This window comes from Colletotrichum fructicola (genome assembly GCF_000319635.2).
Source record: "Colletotrichum fructicola Nara gc5 chromosome Unknown KSG_Nara_v1_contig10, whole genome shotgun sequence".
NCBI lineage: Eukaryota > Fungi > Ascomycota > Sordariomycetes > Glomerellales > Glomerellaceae > Colletotrichum > Colletotrichum fructicola.
Genome location: NW_027094060.1, coordinates 3,315,428 through 3,332,226, shown reverse-complemented (window position 1 = coordinate 3,332,226; position 16,799 = coordinate 3,315,428). Strand labels below are relative to the sequence as shown.

The following is a 16,799-nucleotide window of genomic DNA, read 5'->3' as shown; positions in this document are numbered from 1 at the left end:
GTCTGCTTCCCGAGGACCCGCTGGCCTTCTCGAATGGGAAAGCAATGCGCCCGTAGACGGTACTTGATTGCCCATTGGACACACCTATCCAATGGCCCTTGGACGTGCGCTTATCCAGTGAGAAAGATGGCTTGGGAATGTCATGTCGCATGTGGCATATAAGTCGTGGCAGAGACGCTAGAGGGTGATGAGCATACTGAGACATCTCTTCTTCTCTCTTCGATTCGTTTTCTCCGTAAGCCAAACCCCCAGCTCTTCCAAAAGATATCCCCGTTTGCGGCTCATCTTCACCCGTCGAGAGGCAACATGGAAAGACAGCAAGTCGGGTCAAGTTCAAGACACCGGCACGGGGTCCCAGTGGAGATTCGCAAGACCAACACCCCGTGTCTTAGCCCACTCTAGCGCCTTGGCCGAGCCCGCGTTGTGTCCACTCGTCCGCGTCTTTCGATCGCTAACCGAACTACACGAGTTAAGCGATGTCTTTTGGGGGCGCCTCCCGAGTCCCTAACCGAGAAATCTCGGTTGTCCATGCGAGTCGTTGAAAATGCCTGTCGCCCGCGTGGCTAGACTATTAATGGCCCCCGGAGCAAACCCCGTAGCGCTGTAACACAGCATCTAGATTATCGGCATAATCAATCCCGCCGAATTTCTAAGAAGGCACGCGGAGTTTACTGCACCCGGCTTATGTGAGATCTGCTGTTGCTGGGGCAGACATACACAGCGTGTTCCTAGCTGATCATTGGCGGTCACCGTTGAAACCCGAAGAAAGAGGCATACTCTTGGAGAATAATGCTTTGCATATTTTGTATGCTCACCTAGTGTGAGGCGAGGTCTCTAGGGATGAATGCATGTTTGGTGTTGAATGCTGTCATGATTTGACAAGCTTGTCCCCTTCGCCGTCGTCACTATCGCTCTCCTCCTCATCGTCTTCATCTTCATCTTCGTCGTCGTCGTCTTCCTCCTCATCTTCCTCGTCACTATCTTCTTCGCTCTCAGACTCTTCTTCCTCTTCTTCATCGTCGTCTCCCTCCGCGAGCCAATCGTCCAAGCTCTTCCCCCCAACGCCCTCTCCGAGACCGTTTGTTTTTGTCGGTGCCGCCTTGACAGCGCTATCGAGCATTTGACTCGCTGGCACGCTCTTCTCTTCGCCGTAAGCTGTTGGCGCCGCCTCCGTGTCGCGCAACCGTCTGTCTGGCTCCGAGCCTTCCGCCACCCACTCGGGTAGTGCATCATAACCGCGCAAACCATGGATTCCACCCCCACCTGCCAGCACAAGCGTCGATGACCCAAGCATGAACCCCTTGCGCGTTTCCGACGGGCTGGGGGCCTGAGGGGCTGGCTTCGGAGCCAGTAGCATCAATGTGGCAAGCTGCGGTACAGACAGAAGGGCCCGATACATGCGAGCGCGATCGCGAAGGTCGTAAGAAGTATCGTATCGCACCAGCAGCAGTACATAGTCCCACAGCTTGGCGACCGGGTGGTCGTCTTGACCCGGGACAGCCGCTTCGTCTTCGCTCTTGTTCTCGTTCAGTCGATTAAGGTGGTGCAGGTAGACCTTCGCCGCCAGAAGCAAGATCTGTCCTTTTGCTGCCTCCGATTCACTGGCGAAATCCTTGACGAGAATTCTCAGCACGTCGGCAGCAATATTATCCTCGCCCTTGAGACCCGAAAACTCGCCCACCAGCCAGATGATTGTTGCGCGGGCCTGAGGGTCTGTTGCCGAGTCCAGATTCTTTGCCAACCGCACGACAGTGCCAACGTGCCCCTGAGGGTCTTGCTGGATCAAGTGTCGAATCACGGTCAAAGACTCTGCCGCCAAGGTGCCGTCCAAGCTTGTGATCTGGCCCAGTAGTAACCGTAGGCAACGAGGCGCCGTAGATGAGTCGGTTTGGGCGCATCGTCCGATGGCACGCACTGCCTCTCGCACCAATGCCTTGTTCGTGGACCCTGAGAAGTGCTCGAGCTCGTTCAAGATTAAGCTCTTGATGTGGGGTGGTGCGTGCGGGAAGATGAGCGTGAGGATTTCCAACTTGAGCTCCCACACCTGCGCTGGGTCCGTAGCCCTGACGAGAAAGTGGCTGGCGTACTTGACGAAATCAGTCGGCCTTGTCAAGCAGACTGAGACGATGTTGTAAAGTGCGACCTGCTGGATATCCTGCGCACCCCTCAGGAGTGCCACCAATGGACCGATGGAGATTTTGACATAATCTGGCGTCCCGATGTCGACATAGCACCTTGTTACAGCTATCACGACTGCCGAGTTTCTGCTTTGAAGCAGAGGCTTGATTCCATTGAGGAGCATGGCGAGATCCGGGTCCAGCACCACGACTTGCTGTTCATCTCCTGAATCCTCTGTAGTCTCGCCGTAGAAGTCGCCCAAGTCCGCCGTCTTCTCCTGAGTCTTTACACTGCGCGTCCGCCTCGGGAAACATTTTCTGGCGTAGTAGGTCATCATCCGCAACGTTGCCAGCTGGCTCCATTCGTCCATATCCACAATCTTCTTGACCAAGGCGCGGTAATGTTGGTGGATGAGATCGATCCGTTCGGGGCAAACCTCGAGGAAAGCCGATACCGCTGCACCTGCGACGAAGTACTGCTTGTCGCCAAGTAGGGTGGTCAAATAGTCGAGGAGTTGGGGTAACTGGGTTGGGTCGAGACGATAGCACTTGGGGATCGAGAGAGCAGCGGCTCGGCGCACGAAGGGGCTCATGTCTGCGACGCCCTTCTTGATCGCAAGGGACACGATTTGGCTGATGACGGGAACTCGGATACCAGACATGGTCTTGAGAGCGAGAGCGCGGACCTGGGGGTTCGTGTCGGAGAGGGATTTCTGTATGGTGTTGATGGAGAGGAGGGCGAGGTCGGGCTCTTGCTCGGCATGGTGGATGAGGTATATGTAGACCAGCTTCTTGATCTCGATGTTCGGCGAAGCAACATTCTTGACGACGGAGGAGAAGAAGGGTAAGGTCTTCTGGCCACGATACATCATCTGATGGTGGGCGAAGTTAGTCTTGGCCTGGACTGCAGCCGGCGGGGAGGTTTCGTACGGAGAGGACGCGACGGAGGCCGTCGAGAACCTCGCGCTCATTTCGACTGTCCAGCAGCTTCTTGATCTGTGTACGGTCGAGAGGGCGACCGGTGCTGCGGGCGCTGCGCGTCGCCGAGGCGGCATCGAGGGTGAGCTCTCGAGCTGTAGCAAGAGGTCATTAGCATACTGAGGACAGAGGCAGAGGACACGGAAACACTGCGCTGGCGACGACGACGATGACGATGGCGAAGGTACGCACCGCTCTCGAGGAGGCTGGATATCCTCGCTATGGACTCCATGCCGGGCCAACGGTGGACAGGTCGGAGCTCGAGGGTCAAGCTTCGAAGGCGACGTTGGATTTGGAGATGGAAGCTGGCGAAGTGGCAGGGAGGGAAATGAAATGACGTTGGTGCTTGGAAAGCTGAGCGGACGACCACGGTGCACCGCGGCGAGGGGCAGTGGAGAGGCTGCCCGTCTCTCCGGGCGTGGCTGCCCTGGCTGACGTGCTGAGGTGCCCGATCCAGCGAGAAGCTTGCCGCAGCTGCAGCGGGATGGTTCGGGCGCACCCACTGAAGATGCGCTGCCCCACCACAAGTAAACAGCCCAGCCAGCACTGGTGCGCCGATTCAACAGCCATCCACCGTTCTTGAGGTGCTTGTTCAAGAATGTCACTCACTTACACAAGCAGAAACCTCACCATCATCACAAAACAATCGTCCTCTTCCTCTACCCAATGCACCATAGGATGGCTTCGCCCAAGGTTCTGTCGCCAGCCTCACCTTCAGAGCTGCTTCACTACATCAGGACCTATCAAATCTATCCGACAACGCTCGTCATCTGTTACTCCCAAGAGGAATTCATGCTGTCCCTCGTGGCAGACATCAAGAGTCAATTCACTCAAGAACAACTCCAGAACGCCGACGAAGACCCTCCTCATCCTCTCTTCGCCAAACCAATCTTTCAGCAAGTTATCGCACGCCACATTCGTGTAATATTCGTCCCGACAGTCACCCACCTCCGCGCCAACCTCTCCGTCTTCTCTCCTGCAGATTCATCAACGCCAGCTCCCCCAAATCTGCCCCCGCCGTCGGCCAAAGACAAACCGCCGTTGCTTCTCGTCTACGGCTTCATGGACCTTCACAGGGACAGCAGTGAGTGGAGTGCCCAGGGTATCAGTAACTCGGCTGCCATCTTGGTGGAGGCAGCTCAACGCGCTGGTTTCAAACCAATCATCGTTGAACCCAAAGGCGCTGGTCGACACCAAGATTTTGATTCTCTCTTGAGAGAGCCTGCGCCAATACTGAGCGGAAGCTCAAAAAGGGACGAGGGCGGCTGGACCGGGAGGACAGTCGAGGTTAGACGCGTGCTTGGCAGATGGTTTCGCTTTCAAGAGGGACAGTGGGATGTTGAGTGGCCAGAAAACAAGGATTCTTCATAGCAGACGGTGTGCATGTGGTCTGCATGCTTCACGTAAATATGTACAAAGAGTACTGGATCCGTGGTCCTCCTTCGCACGTACGTAAATCGACGGCCCTCAACCCCAAACGCCGAGCCCGTGGTATCTCTAAATCATGTCTTCGTTGCAAAATTGATCATGGACAAAAAGAGACCCTCACTTCAAATCGCCTGCTCCATCTCGGTGATGTACAGTTTGATGTGGGAGTCCATCTTGAGGAACTCGTCGTAGGCGCTGTGGATCTCATTCTCGATGTTCTCCTTGAGATCGAGCATCTGCCAAAGGGTCAGTAGACTGTTGCATAGTGTCATTGAACAAAAAGAGTGACATATAACGTACCTTTTTCTCCGTCTGTTCAATGCGAACTCTCCGTCTCTCCATATCTTTGCCCTTCTCCGTTCGCTCCTCGGTAAGCTTCCGGTGAACTGCGCGCAACTCCTCCATCTTCTCCTTGGCCTCATGAGCCTTGGCAGAGCTCTGTTCACGGAGCTTCTCAGTCCGCTCGTTCCACTTGACCAGCTGCCTCGATAGCAGAGACTCGGTCCGCTCAACCTCGCGTACGTTGTTACCGCGCTCGGAAAGAGCGTCTCGCTGCTTGGCGTTCTTGAGGTTCTCTTCCTCCTCTTTGGCCAGTTCGACGCCGATTTCGTCGAGGATCTTGATGCAGGACGCCACATCGGTTGAGACCACAGCAAAGGAGTCGGCCGAGGTCTGCAGGGCACGCGAGCGACGGTCCAGTGAGTCAATGTGTGACTTTTCGCTGTTGAGAGTGTTGCTCAGCTCGGTCAAGCTGGACTGTAGCGCAGAAGGGCTCTGCATGACATATGGCCTCAGCTTCTGGCTCTCCTGCTTCAATGCCAGCTTCTGCGCCGTCTTGTCCTCCAGAGTGGCCGTGAGCTCCGTCTTCTTGACCTTGGCGTCCTCAAGACGGGCAGCCACACGCTCCTGGTTGCGACGGAGGTCCAATAGCCTCTGCTTCAACTCCTCATTGCGCGTCGTCTTCTCGCGCACCTGGGCCTCCATTGCCTTGCGGTTGCGCTTCATGTCGGCAATGCGCACCTCCATCTCTTGGTTTTCCGAGTACAAGCTCTCGATACGCGCCTTGGTGGTCTCGGCCTTGTTGAAGTGATCGTCGATGACACTCGTTTGCGACTCGCGGAAGCGCACGAAGTTGATGAGGTAGCTGAAGATCTTGACGAGGCGATCGTGCGACGGCTTGTACAAGTCGTTGAAGCTGAAATCATTAATTCCGCATTCGGCGAGCAGACGACGTAGAGAGACGTAGAAGCCCATCAGGTTGCGAGTGTCGGGAGGGACGACGTCGGAGTATTCGCCGCAAATGTCCTCGGCGGCAGCGCGCATGGCAGGCTCGACGGTCTCGCGAGTGGCATTGAGCAGCAGCTCGGCGAACCACTCGAAGATCATCTGGACCTGGAGAGGGTTGGGTTTCTGGAGGTCGGCGACAGTAAAGGGGATTCCGATGTCCGTTATGCAGCCGACAATCTCCTTGTCGGGGAGGCGCATGAACGCGTCGGCCTCATCTTCCTTCTTGCGGGTGTTTCGCGACTGGGTTTGGTTGGTAGGAATGATGCTCATTCGAGGATTGTACGACATCTTGGGCGATAGAGAGCCCCGCGTAGAGGCAGTAATGCGATACGATGTTGTGAAGAAGAAATAGGTCAATCGCTGCTTGAGTAAAGTAGTTTGATGTTGATCGGGCTGTCGCGACTGGCTCTTGGGCTGAATTACCAAAAGATTCTAGATTGGCAACCGTAAACAGAAACGGTCCTTTGGGCGCCGTGTTGCTCCGCCAACCTCACCACACCTTATCGATAGACGGCGGGGTCATGTGACGTCTTATGTAATACAGCGTCAGTGAGAAGTCACAACCGACTTATTCCCGATGCTCCGTGCACGTTTTCCGCCCGGCGCCAACTGGTGGAAAAGTCCAGTGCTCCCCGCCGTGAGAATGGAAAGAGTGACATTCCAATTTGGCAAGCATCCAGAAGCCCAGCGCAACGTTCGAATTGCCAACGCCGCATTGCCGATTCGCCCATTCCAGCAGAGACAGTCTCAAGTTGAGATGCTGCTCGGAACACCAGGAAACCTTGTTGCAAAGCATAACATGCATGATTCTCCAGCAATGACTCGAGACTACCACCCTCAGCTGCGCCTGTGAAGCTTTCCATCAACTCGGAACGTGGGAGAGCAACAGAGAGACAACCGCATGCCAGACAACGGATACCCAGAGGCGGATTTCCTCCCATTCAGGCATGATAACGCCGAACCGCAGTCTGCTGCTGGAGCACTGCTCAAGGTTCGGTCAAATATTGCATGTCACTTCCCTCACAAGCAAATACCGGCGTCGCCAGGATATCGAAAAGCTGCTGCTGCACAGGAACGAGGAGAGGACTATTACAAAGAAGCGGACCATATGGTCCAGTCCAGAACACCCTCTAGCAATATACGCCCTTGCTCACGACGGCAGATGACCTTGTCCCATCGCCACAGCTTCAACTTCGCTTCCCTCAAGACCAATTGAACGCCAGCAACCTCCTCACGTCGAGCCGAACGGGACAGAGATGAGCAGATGAACACACCCTCACGCCAGCTGCGATCTGCACTGAACCCCAGCCCGTTCCCGCACTCTGCCCACATGGCTCCCAGGCATTTCCGACTGCCCTGTCCTGCGTGCCTGCCATGTCTGGACTGACTGCAGTCTTTGACTTTCATCTCCCGCCCTCGTCGAACCCGCCTCTCTGGACCCAGACACGCCAGAGTCATCTCATATCGTCGACACCCTGCTACTGGCTGCCCTTTTACGGCTTCGTCTCTGAAACATTCGACTTGGTGCGAATTCATTGGCCAAAAAGAAACAGACTCCTTGTGACAGAAGCTCCGAGCGTGAAACACTGGAATTGCTTTTCACCATGTCCCGGTCTAGCGTCGCCGCCAGGGAGCTTTTCCATCAGATGAAAGGGGGCTTGCACAACCGCTATTGGCTATGGATTCAAATCCGCAAATCTGCTCTGACCTCGACGCATGATGGTCTAGGCCGTAGCCACAGAACAGACCTGCCAGAATCGATCATCACTTCCTTCGCTTGTTCACTATCGGCCCCTCGCGAAGGACCCCTAATCCGATTCAACAGACCAAGAAGAGCAAATCGTCCGATGGGCCTCCACGGGTGACGTGCAGACCTCGCGCCTGAACCGTGGTTCTTCTTGACGGGGCACGGGAGGCATGAACGGCATCGCCGCTCACTTGCGACGATCCATATGTCAAGCTGACGAGGGAGAGATGGTTCACCCTCGAATCATCAACTGTTGCTCCTGCGGTCATCATCATCCAGCATGCTTATTCCTAGCGCTGTGCCAATATGGTGGGGCAGGTGCTCCTGATGGCTCACAACACAGGTACACACTCCATTGCATGTCCGTCTGCTTTGACACGGACATGTCGTATGCTGGGCGCCACCACATGAATGAAATGAACAGCACGCACAGCAGTCCGGAATGAGGCCGCATTGAATCGGACAAGACGATACAGACGCCGCCGATATGAACAGTGGTCTGTGTTTAATCCGATGTAACGGAGCGACAGAGCGACCATTGTCCACAAACATCGTTTGCCTCCCCTCCCCGTATCGCCCTCTGCAGCACAACGCAGCACCAGCAACAATATCCGGGGGAGTTTGCACTACGTGTCGAGTCTGACAGGCACGATGCCGCCGACACCTGCAGTGTGCATCGGACCACTAAGGAGAAATGACGGCGGAGCACGACACGTTTGACCATATCTCGCATGCAACCGTTGGAAGGTTGCTCAATCGCCGGTTGGGAGTCTCACCACAGCACAGCACGCAGCCAAAAGCCACGGAGTGATTTCTCGCCCCCAAAAAGGGAAGCAGATTGAGGCCGCGGTTGAGGGATGACGAAACTACGCCGTGTAAGCTGGGAAGTCTGCGAGAGAAACGGCCCCCGCCGCCATGACGTTGTGATGGGACGCCAATCTTAAGTGATCGCCTCCAGGAGGACTAAGGAATTAGAACCCCGGTCAGCCGCCGCCGGGCGAACAGGCTGGTCTGGCGCGGTTTGGTTAGCAAGCCAAGCAGGGCGGCAGGGTGAAGCCACGGACAGTGATGAAGGCCCCTTCACTCGCAGCAGCCACGCCGCATCAGCTGCAGGAGGTCCATTGCAACGTCGTGACTCTGGGCTGGCAAGGTTGACGCACATCCTTGTGATGGAATGTTATCCTGCCCTGCCAGCCACGGGAGCCATGACATAATGGTCGAAACCTTCTGTCGCATCGCCGCGAAGCAGGAGCCTTCGGATACCTGAGGGACGTCTCAGGCACAGTGACTTGAGAGCGAGAGAGAAGAGGAAGGAGGCTCGTGGGCCAGACTTGATAAGAGGATAACAAACAGCAAGGAAATGCGATGCAGCAGGACGGAGACGAAGTCTCAGCGTCGCAGTTCGCCATGCTATGACCACATACACAGCAATGGGGCGACGGTACGGCTATCCGTCCATAAGAAAACTCCGATCTCATCGCATCAGGGCGGGGAGAAGTGAGAAGTCAGAAAATTTGCGTGATGGGGCAATGAATCCAGGCCTTGGACGCCCTTGTCTTGTTCGATGCCGGCGAGTACCGGGCCCCGAGGCCGTGGACGGCTTGCAGCAATACGGGTTCCAGCATGCTCTGAACCGCCTGTTCAGGGCTTCGCGGACGAATACGAAGGAAAATTGAGGGTATTCCACCAAAGCGACCTGCAGGTTCCCACCTGGGCTGGCCAAGATCGTACAGAGACTGGTCAGTGGTTGTAGAGGTTCGTTGCCTGACCATTTTTGAGTTGTGCCCGATACAGCCCCGGAAGCTAATGGCCACGAGGACATCTAGGTACTCGTGTCCGGCTGTTGAGGTAACGGTACCTGTGGAAGAAGATGATGATCCCTGCCACCCAACGGCGCTTGACCCTGTGCCTGGCAAACAGCACGTTGGACGCTTCAGGATTTTTACAAGTACAATCCCTTCAGGCCACGCACACTGGTGCCACAGGGTTTCCCTGCTGGACGGACAGACCTGACCTCGTTGCGCATGCAGCCGGGTCGCTGAGCTGTTTCTTCGCCCCTGTCTTGAGCACTGGAGCAGCACAGTACGGCGGCGCATGGCGAGCGATAAGGATGGATGGCAACCGCCCGGAATAGAAACCTCGTGTGGCCAGCAGGAACAACGAAGCAGCGGGATCTCTGGCAACGCGGCAGGCGGAGGCAATTGAGGGACGCCATTCTTGGGGCTAGAGAGGTCAGATGGTGTGCCCCCTCAACAGCTAAGCAGTTTCGGTCAAGAGCCGTCGTCTTTGTATGCTTTGTCAGTTGGCTGGCGTCAGTGCCTAGATGCTGGAGGAATGGGGCCGTGAGGGGATAAGCTTGAGTACTCCTCCCATCTGGGTCTCTCGACTGGAGGGACAGACAGCGACAGCGAGCGCTAGCTCTGCCATCTGCCTGGGCTCCTCGACTCTGCCCCAGTCGATCCCAACCCTACAAACTGACGGCGGGACAGCCGGTACTTGGCTGGTGCCAAATGATTGTCAGTGTCACCGACAACCCGCCTCAGGGGCTCTTAGAGCTGGAGCCCAGCGCACGCCTCGTCCTGTGCAACCGTCTGTGAGTTGAGCCCGGTGGGCAGACGAGGCGGCGCGACGAGATGGAAGCTGGGGGTTCGACAGTAAAGTTGGCGGAGGAGCACACGAGCCACCACCGAGCTTTCGTCAACCTTCGTTGGGCAACAGGTAAACGACAACTTGACGCTGTTGCCTCGTCATCAGGATCAAGAGGCGAAGAGGCAAGCTGAAAACCAGAGGCTAAAAGACGCCATATTGTATCAGTCAGTTTCCCAGCTTGAACGCGGTAGTAGCCGGAGAGACGTGCCGGGCAAAGCGTGGATACTCTCTCGTTTGAAGCCCTAGGCAGTCGCTATCGCTTATGCGGCAAAGAGTTGCAGCCGATGGGTTTGTTTCTCCGTATGTTCTATGGTTCGTCACGCCCAGCAACAATAATTGTTTGGTTCAGTGCTACAGAACCAGGGAATATCCGATTATCTTCCTCATCTAGCGGGCGAGTGGGTCGCGATTGGACTTGAGCCGGCGCATCTGGATATTCTTGGGGGTTTTCGGGGTCCAATATGTGGCACAGCAAGGAATAACACTATGGGAGCACTATGGAGGTTTACCCCAAAAGGAGCCCAAAAGGAGGCGCTTTAATCAAGAGTCAATCGAGTCGATGCGTCGTCTATTGACGACAATATCTTTGATGGAGGCTGGGAATGCCTGAGTCGGACGGCGAACTTCGCCTCTCGGAATTCCCATCCCTCTCCCACGAGAGGAATGTTTATGACTCAGGGACAACGGCATTCCTCTCAACTTTGGAATGATATCCGTTGAGGACCCCAAGACTCGGATTCAGCCAGACAGCTCAGATTCAGGGAACATCTGGCCGGCAGACTCGTAGACCGCCTCGGCAAGAAACGCTGGCGGCTGCAGTCGTCTGCATCGCTACGGAGTTGCGCAGCAGCAGAGAAGCAGGCCAATGACGAGACTCAAAGCTCAGCATCGCACCCACCCGTCTGCTGCTGTTCCTGTCCCCATTCCTGTCCCTGTTTTCCGCAGCTTCCTATTGAACTGTATTGCAGCCAACAGTGGACCTGGAGACTGGTGAAGCATGTAGATGTACTGCAGCACTCACTGTTCAGAGCAAAACGTGCCCAGAACCTGGGTTGCGCTGTACGAGTTGGAGACTTGACGAGAGCCGCGGATACGATGCCGCAAGGTACGGATACCTTGCCTTAATCCCTCCCACATCCCTTCCTTTTGGCCTTTCTGGCACCTACACATACTTTTCGTTGCCTTTTCTGCCCTGGAAGCACAGCGCCCGGCGGCACGGGTACTTCCAGGGTAGACCCCTAGGACACGAGCGTTGGAAAAGCCGAATAGTTTTGACTGGTAGCTCTGTCTTGTGCAGGGAGGGTCCCGTACCTAGCTGCTTGAAGTATCAAGCAACATGTACATTGCTTCGCTATCAACGGCTGGTCATCAGTAAAGATGGGTGGAATGACAGATAACAGCAATGGCCCAGCGGCAGACAAGGACGAGACAAGACATGGCAAGAAGAGACTGGTGGCAAGACACCGGGAGGCATTATGAGAAAGCCGCTGAGACACTGGGACGTCAAGAAGCCAGGGCAGCGGGACGGGCTGGAGCAAAGCAGCGGCGGACCAAACAGAGCAACGAGAGGAGAGACATTCAACAGCCGGCCGCTGTCCGTTTCCCCCCTACGATCCGCTCCGGGCATCAATCAGTCAAGGCAGGCCAGGAACCACCTCGCCTCAGCGCATGGCAAAATCCGCATCGCATCGTATCACTCGTCCTCAGTTTCCTGCTGCTCGTCAGTCTTGCTCCCTCATTCTCTCTCCTGCTCTCGAGTCCAGACCAGGGCAGACCAGGGCAATGAGCAGCGGGTGGTGCGCCGGGGAGGAGGTCGGTTCCACCCCATTGACACTGAAGGAGAAAATATTTGCGGCGATCAAGCCCAGTCCCATGTCCAATCGACGACATCGACATTCCCCCTGCCGGCCGGAGTCTGCTAGCCATCCCTCGGGCTCCCTCTCCTTCTGGCGGCGGCGGCACAGGGGGCACACACACACACACATGTTCTAGGAACAAGACCATACTGCATAATACTATCGCCGCAGCAAGCACGGCATCCCCTAGCCAATTCTTCCATGAGCAGCCATCTGTGTGTGCTCTGCTCTGCTCTCAGATTGATCGGAGCTATCGATGCGATGCGCAGCACAACGACATACAACACCACCTACGGCCAGCGCATTGCGGAGTCACGCACAGCTTTCTGAGGCACATGGCACATCTTCACCCCGTTAAGGACCCCATTTCTGTCTCCATCTGAACAGCAGAGGAGGGACCACTGACCAGGAGAAGGAGAAACGAAGAGAGAAACACACCCCCGGCGGCGGACCACACCACGACCATGTCCCATGTCCATGTACACACCCCCTGGCCCTTGGTTGACCCTTGGTTGACCCTTGGCCCTTCGCAACCCAAACCCAACCAGCCCTGGCCAACCGTCTTTTCCTGGTCTGGTTCCAAAGGTCCCCGGCTCACTCTCCCTTGCCCTGCCACCCAGTCGAGCAGCCCTGTTCCTATTTGGTCAGCACTGTAAGGGTAAGGTCGATTGTACCTTGCGGAGACCATTACAACTATGAAGTACGTACTACAAAGTACCGGACCAGCACCAGCAGCAAGCAGATGCACCGGCAGCAAGCCAAAGTGCGCCAGCCAAGAAACAAGCTGTCGTCCCAATGCCCGTCTGCAAGTGCTGAGTTTATGTACACCTTCTTGCTCCTGACCAGTGTGCATGTACATGCGTAGTGAAAAGTAGAGAGACGGATGGCATACAGCACCTACGTAGTTGGTCTGAAGTCAGTCTACCTATCCAGACCAGTCCAGCAGCTTGCATGTCCAGCACCAAGGAAAAGAAGGAAAAGGTCTGCTGGCCCCCTTCTGGCTCTTCTTGTCTGTAAGCCTGATTGAAGCGATTCTTTCTGGGCCCCCTCCCCATCATCCACCATTCCATCATCTACGTATGCCATCTCTCTCACTGTCAGCCATTGTCCTTTGCCACTTTGCATAGCATATGACTTTGTCTGTCCCGTCCCCGTTTTCTCCCCTCTACATGTACCGTTAGGTTGCTGCTTCCTTGTTGCATCCCGTAACCTTTCCCTCGCCTTTCCTCCACTCGCTTTACACACGCGCATACGGTCCGGAACACCTCTGCACCCAAACCCATATTAACTGCTGCACAACCCTGGCGCCTTCTTTAAGCAGGCAAGCTTCCCGTATTCCTCTCGCTCGGGTCCTACGCAGCCTTACCTTCGTTTTGCCCGAGCCCATTGCGAAACTGGTGGCGACTACTACGCAGCAGCACGCAGTACAGTGCAGTACCTACCAAGCCTCTGGCAGAGCCAAGTTTGGAAGAGAGACAATACCAGACGTACACCACCAACAAGAGGCAAAAAGGACCTCCCGGCACGGCAGCATTGAGATCTAAACGAGACCGCCCGTTCAACACGCAGCACATGTCCCTCGATCTCGAGTAATCAACACCGATCATGCACTCATACAGAAACCGGTCCTGCGACGAACAACCCAGCACTCCGCGTTAACACACACGTAACCCCCCCCTACCATTGATTGCTGTTGGGCGACAACGCATTGGGGAAAATGGCCCTCTGGCCCTTTCGCCGGAGGAGCGGTCGCAAACGCTCGCGAAGCGGCGCAAACCTGTCCGACGTCGAGGCGCCTCTTCCACGAGACGATCTCACCACCGGCAACGCCTCTCATGCTTATGTCCAGCAACAAGACAGGGCGGCAAAGCCGAAGAAGAAGCAGCGACTCGAGCAAGAGCAGCAGCAGCAGCACCCCTCCTCCTCCAAGAAGTTGACCCGACGGACCCGTACCTACAGCTTCTCCCCCGGTCGCAACGACTCCATCCGCGTCGCGGGGCAAAAAGGCTCGGGTCCACCGGTACCTGGGCGGCTGACAGGGCCCTTCCCAGCCGACCGAAATGACGGAGAAGAAAAAGGGGATCCCGCGTGGCAGCGGGCGCCAACCCTACATAATGCACGCCACGGCCAACCCAAGAAGGGCTCTTCCTCCCGCAGGAAGTCCAGCAAGCGGAGGAGAGAAGACACGGATCGTGAGGCCGAGATCAAGGCCATGACCAACTTCGCGCCGGTACGGCCAGCGGCCGACGACTGGACATCCGGTCGGCCGATGAGGAAACAAAGCAAGAGAGTCAAGACGACGGGGGGCCTAGGCTTCCGCAGCAGGAGCAGAAGCCCTCTCGAGAATAGGGCCTCCGACGTCTCATTGCCGATATCGATTCACTCCAGCATGTCGTCCGACTCCGAGATGCACTCGTTCCGGGTGTCGGCCCTCGAAATGCTGGCACCCCGACCGACATTACGACACACCGTCTACCCACGATGGGGCCCTGGGCAAAGCAGCTCAGGGCATTCACGCCACCAACAACACCAACACCAACAACAGAAGAGAAAGGTTTCCGAGAGAGTGCCCGAGTCAGTGGTGAGGGCACATAAGAGAGTAAACAGTTTCGCCGACGACCTCGACGCCGCCGACCTGCGAGAACTGATGGAAAGAGACACGAGGAGGAGGGAACGAAGGCGTCAACGAGACCAGGAAAGAGTCGAGAGGAGGTTAGCACGGAGGGCGGAGAAGCAGCGCGAGGCCGAAGCTGAGGCACGGCACAGCGGCTCTCCCCCACCCGTGAACATGGAGAGAGGTGTTTTGGGCCGGGAGATGGTGGGCTTGGGCATCGGGGAGGACACAGCGACCTCTGCGGTGGTGACGTCCTCCAAGCACAAGCGACGGGCATCCAGCTCATCATACCGACCGGCCAGGCATTCAACGGAAGAAGAACAGGTGCTACCCCAACCGGAACCGATGGACATCGATCACGACCTCCACCGACCGTCGAGCATCCAGCCCGATGTTCCCTTGTCGGCGCCGTCCCCCGAGCCGCAGCAGCCCGTTCCCGAACGCAAGCCCAGCACGAAGCTGGCGCCTATGGGAAGCATCAGACTGAGACGCAGCCTGCTTCGTTCGAAGAAGTCAAAGTCGAGGTCAAGGTCGCCGGAAGAAGAGCACGCCGTGTCGCCGCTGTCGTCAAGACAAGACGAGACCATCCCCCGCAAGGCGTCCGAGTCAATCCTCCGGGCCCGTCTGTCACTTTCAGCCCTGTTCCGCTGGGGCAAGAGAAAGAGAAGAAACTCTGGACCGTCATCGTTCTCCAACACGTCGCGTGAGGAGATGCAAGCCGCCGCGGCCCAGGCCCAAGCCCAGCTTCAGTCGCAGACTCAGACACAAGCGCCACCGACAGAGGAGCCGCAAGCGCCAATGCAAGTGGTGCCGCCACCGATCAACTACATTCCTCGCAAGGTCAGCTCCGGCGTTCCCAAGCGCACCCGCTCGCGCTTCAGGGAAGACCTGCCCGAGCTCCCCCTCAGTCCTCCGGACTCGCGCGTGGGGTCGCCGGAAGTGGACGAGCCTCCTCTGCCCATTGTCTCGGAGGCCAGGACCGCAGAAAACACTCTTGACGACGATGAATCCCCCGCCGTCGTCAGGCACGACACTCCCACCTCTGATCTCCGCCGCGTCGACGAAAAGATGGAGAAGCTCGAGAAGATGAGGCAGACACCGACCTCGCTGCGACACAGCATCCAGCCCTCGCCCGAGCAGCCGCAGTCCGTCTCCCTGGCGTCCATCGACTCCGAGGCCTCGTGGCTCTCCGGCCGCATCGGAAACCGCAGGGCGTCGGGCATGCGCGCCGCCAGCATCCAGCGCTTCCAGCCCCAGAACCGCAGCCACTCGCCCTCGGTCAACGACACCGAGGAGGAGCTTGCCGACGATGAGTACCTCTCCAACCTCGCCACGCCGTCCCGCGAGATGCTCGGCGCCGACGACGACGAGCGCACGCCGCGCAAGTCCACGGGCGACGCGTTCCCCAGCAGCGACGAGGAGGAGGTGACGATGATGGACGAGGCGGACATGAAGTGGGGGTCTGTCGAGAGGCAGCGGGCGACGGCGGTCGTGCCGCATCAGCACCAACGGATCAAGAGCCGCGAGGGCCTGCTCAAGACGTTTGAGGACGTCGACAGCCCCGCCACGTCGGCCGAGAACTCCGAGGGCGAGACGCCCCAGCTCCAACGCGCCACGAGCGTGAGCCTCAGCAGGGGCCTCGCCAGGCATGTGAGCTCGGGGAGCGCAAAGATGCTCGAGGTCTCGCCCCGCGCGAGCGTTGACCAGAGGAGGACCAGTGATGCCGTTTACTAAATGAGCAGCTAACACAGATGATGACAGGGGAAGATATTGCCAGCCCAGCACCAGCGAGACGACGATCTTTCAACATTTCCTTATATCTCTATCTACGTCGACAAAACAGATTCGACACCCGACGCTCATTAACCTTTCCTTAACTGTCGTACCGACCATATTCACTCATTCAACTCTCCTAACTATTTCCTTGCCACTGACGACAAAAACCACAAAAACACTTGCAAAACAACAAAACCCTGAATCTCGACGTGCTGGCTGGCTTATCGACCTCGAAAATCTTCTGGACTGCTCATGGCATCTAACCCGTACCTCTCGTCTGCATCTCGGCAATCGGCAGCAGCAATTGGGCTTCTTTGATTCACCTGATGTGTACGATACGACCTTAC

The 16,799-nt window shown here is 56.8% G+C and overlaps 4 protein-coding genes across 4 annotated transcripts; 2 read left to right on the top strand and 2 right to left on the bottom strand.

Annotated features, from left to right (window-relative positions):
- Positions 1 to 868: 868 nt before the first annotated feature.
- On the bottom strand, positions 869 to 3,327 carry AP3B2 (AP-3 complex subunit beta-2; the record flags this gene model as incomplete). The annotated part of the gene is made up of 3 exons (XM_032027007.1): positions 869 to 2,989; positions 3,048 to 3,190; positions 3,288 to 3,327. 3 exons carry the CDS (start codon positions 3,325 to 3,327, stop codon positions 869 to 871), a joined length of 2,304 nt encoding a protein of 767 aa, XP_031876576.1.
- Positions 3,328 to 3,773: 446 nt separating this feature from the next.
- CGGC5_v016472 (uncharacterized protein) lies at positions 3,774 to 4,466 on the top strand (the record flags this gene model as incomplete). Its single annotated transcript, XM_032027008.1, has 1 exon — positions 3,774 to 4,466. The coding sequence occupies one exon, from the start codon at positions 3,774 to 3,776 to the stop codon at positions 4,464 to 4,466; it is 693 nt and encodes a 230-aa protein (XP_031876582.1).
- A 179-nt stretch (positions 4,467 to 4,645) lies between these two features.
- On the bottom strand, positions 4,646 to 6,098 carry NUF2 (putative kinetochore protein NUF2; the record flags this gene model as incomplete). The annotated part of the gene is made up of 2 exons (XM_032027009.1): positions 4,646 to 4,759; positions 4,824 to 6,098. The coding sequence occupies 2 exons, from the start codon at positions 6,096 to 6,098 to the stop codon at positions 4,646 to 4,648; spliced, it is 1,389 nt and encodes a 462-aa protein (XP_031876580.1).
- A 7,681-nt stretch (positions 6,099 to 13,779) lies between these two features.
- Positions 13,780 to 16,410, top strand: CGGC5_v016470 (uncharacterized protein; the record flags this gene model as incomplete). The annotated part of the gene is made up of 1 exon (XM_032027010.1): positions 13,780 to 16,410. The coding sequence occupies one exon, from the start codon at positions 13,780 to 13,782 to the stop codon at positions 16,408 to 16,410; it is 2,631 nt and encodes an 876-aa protein (XP_031876581.1).
- Between the last annotated feature and the right edge of the window lie 389 nt (positions 16,411 to 16,799).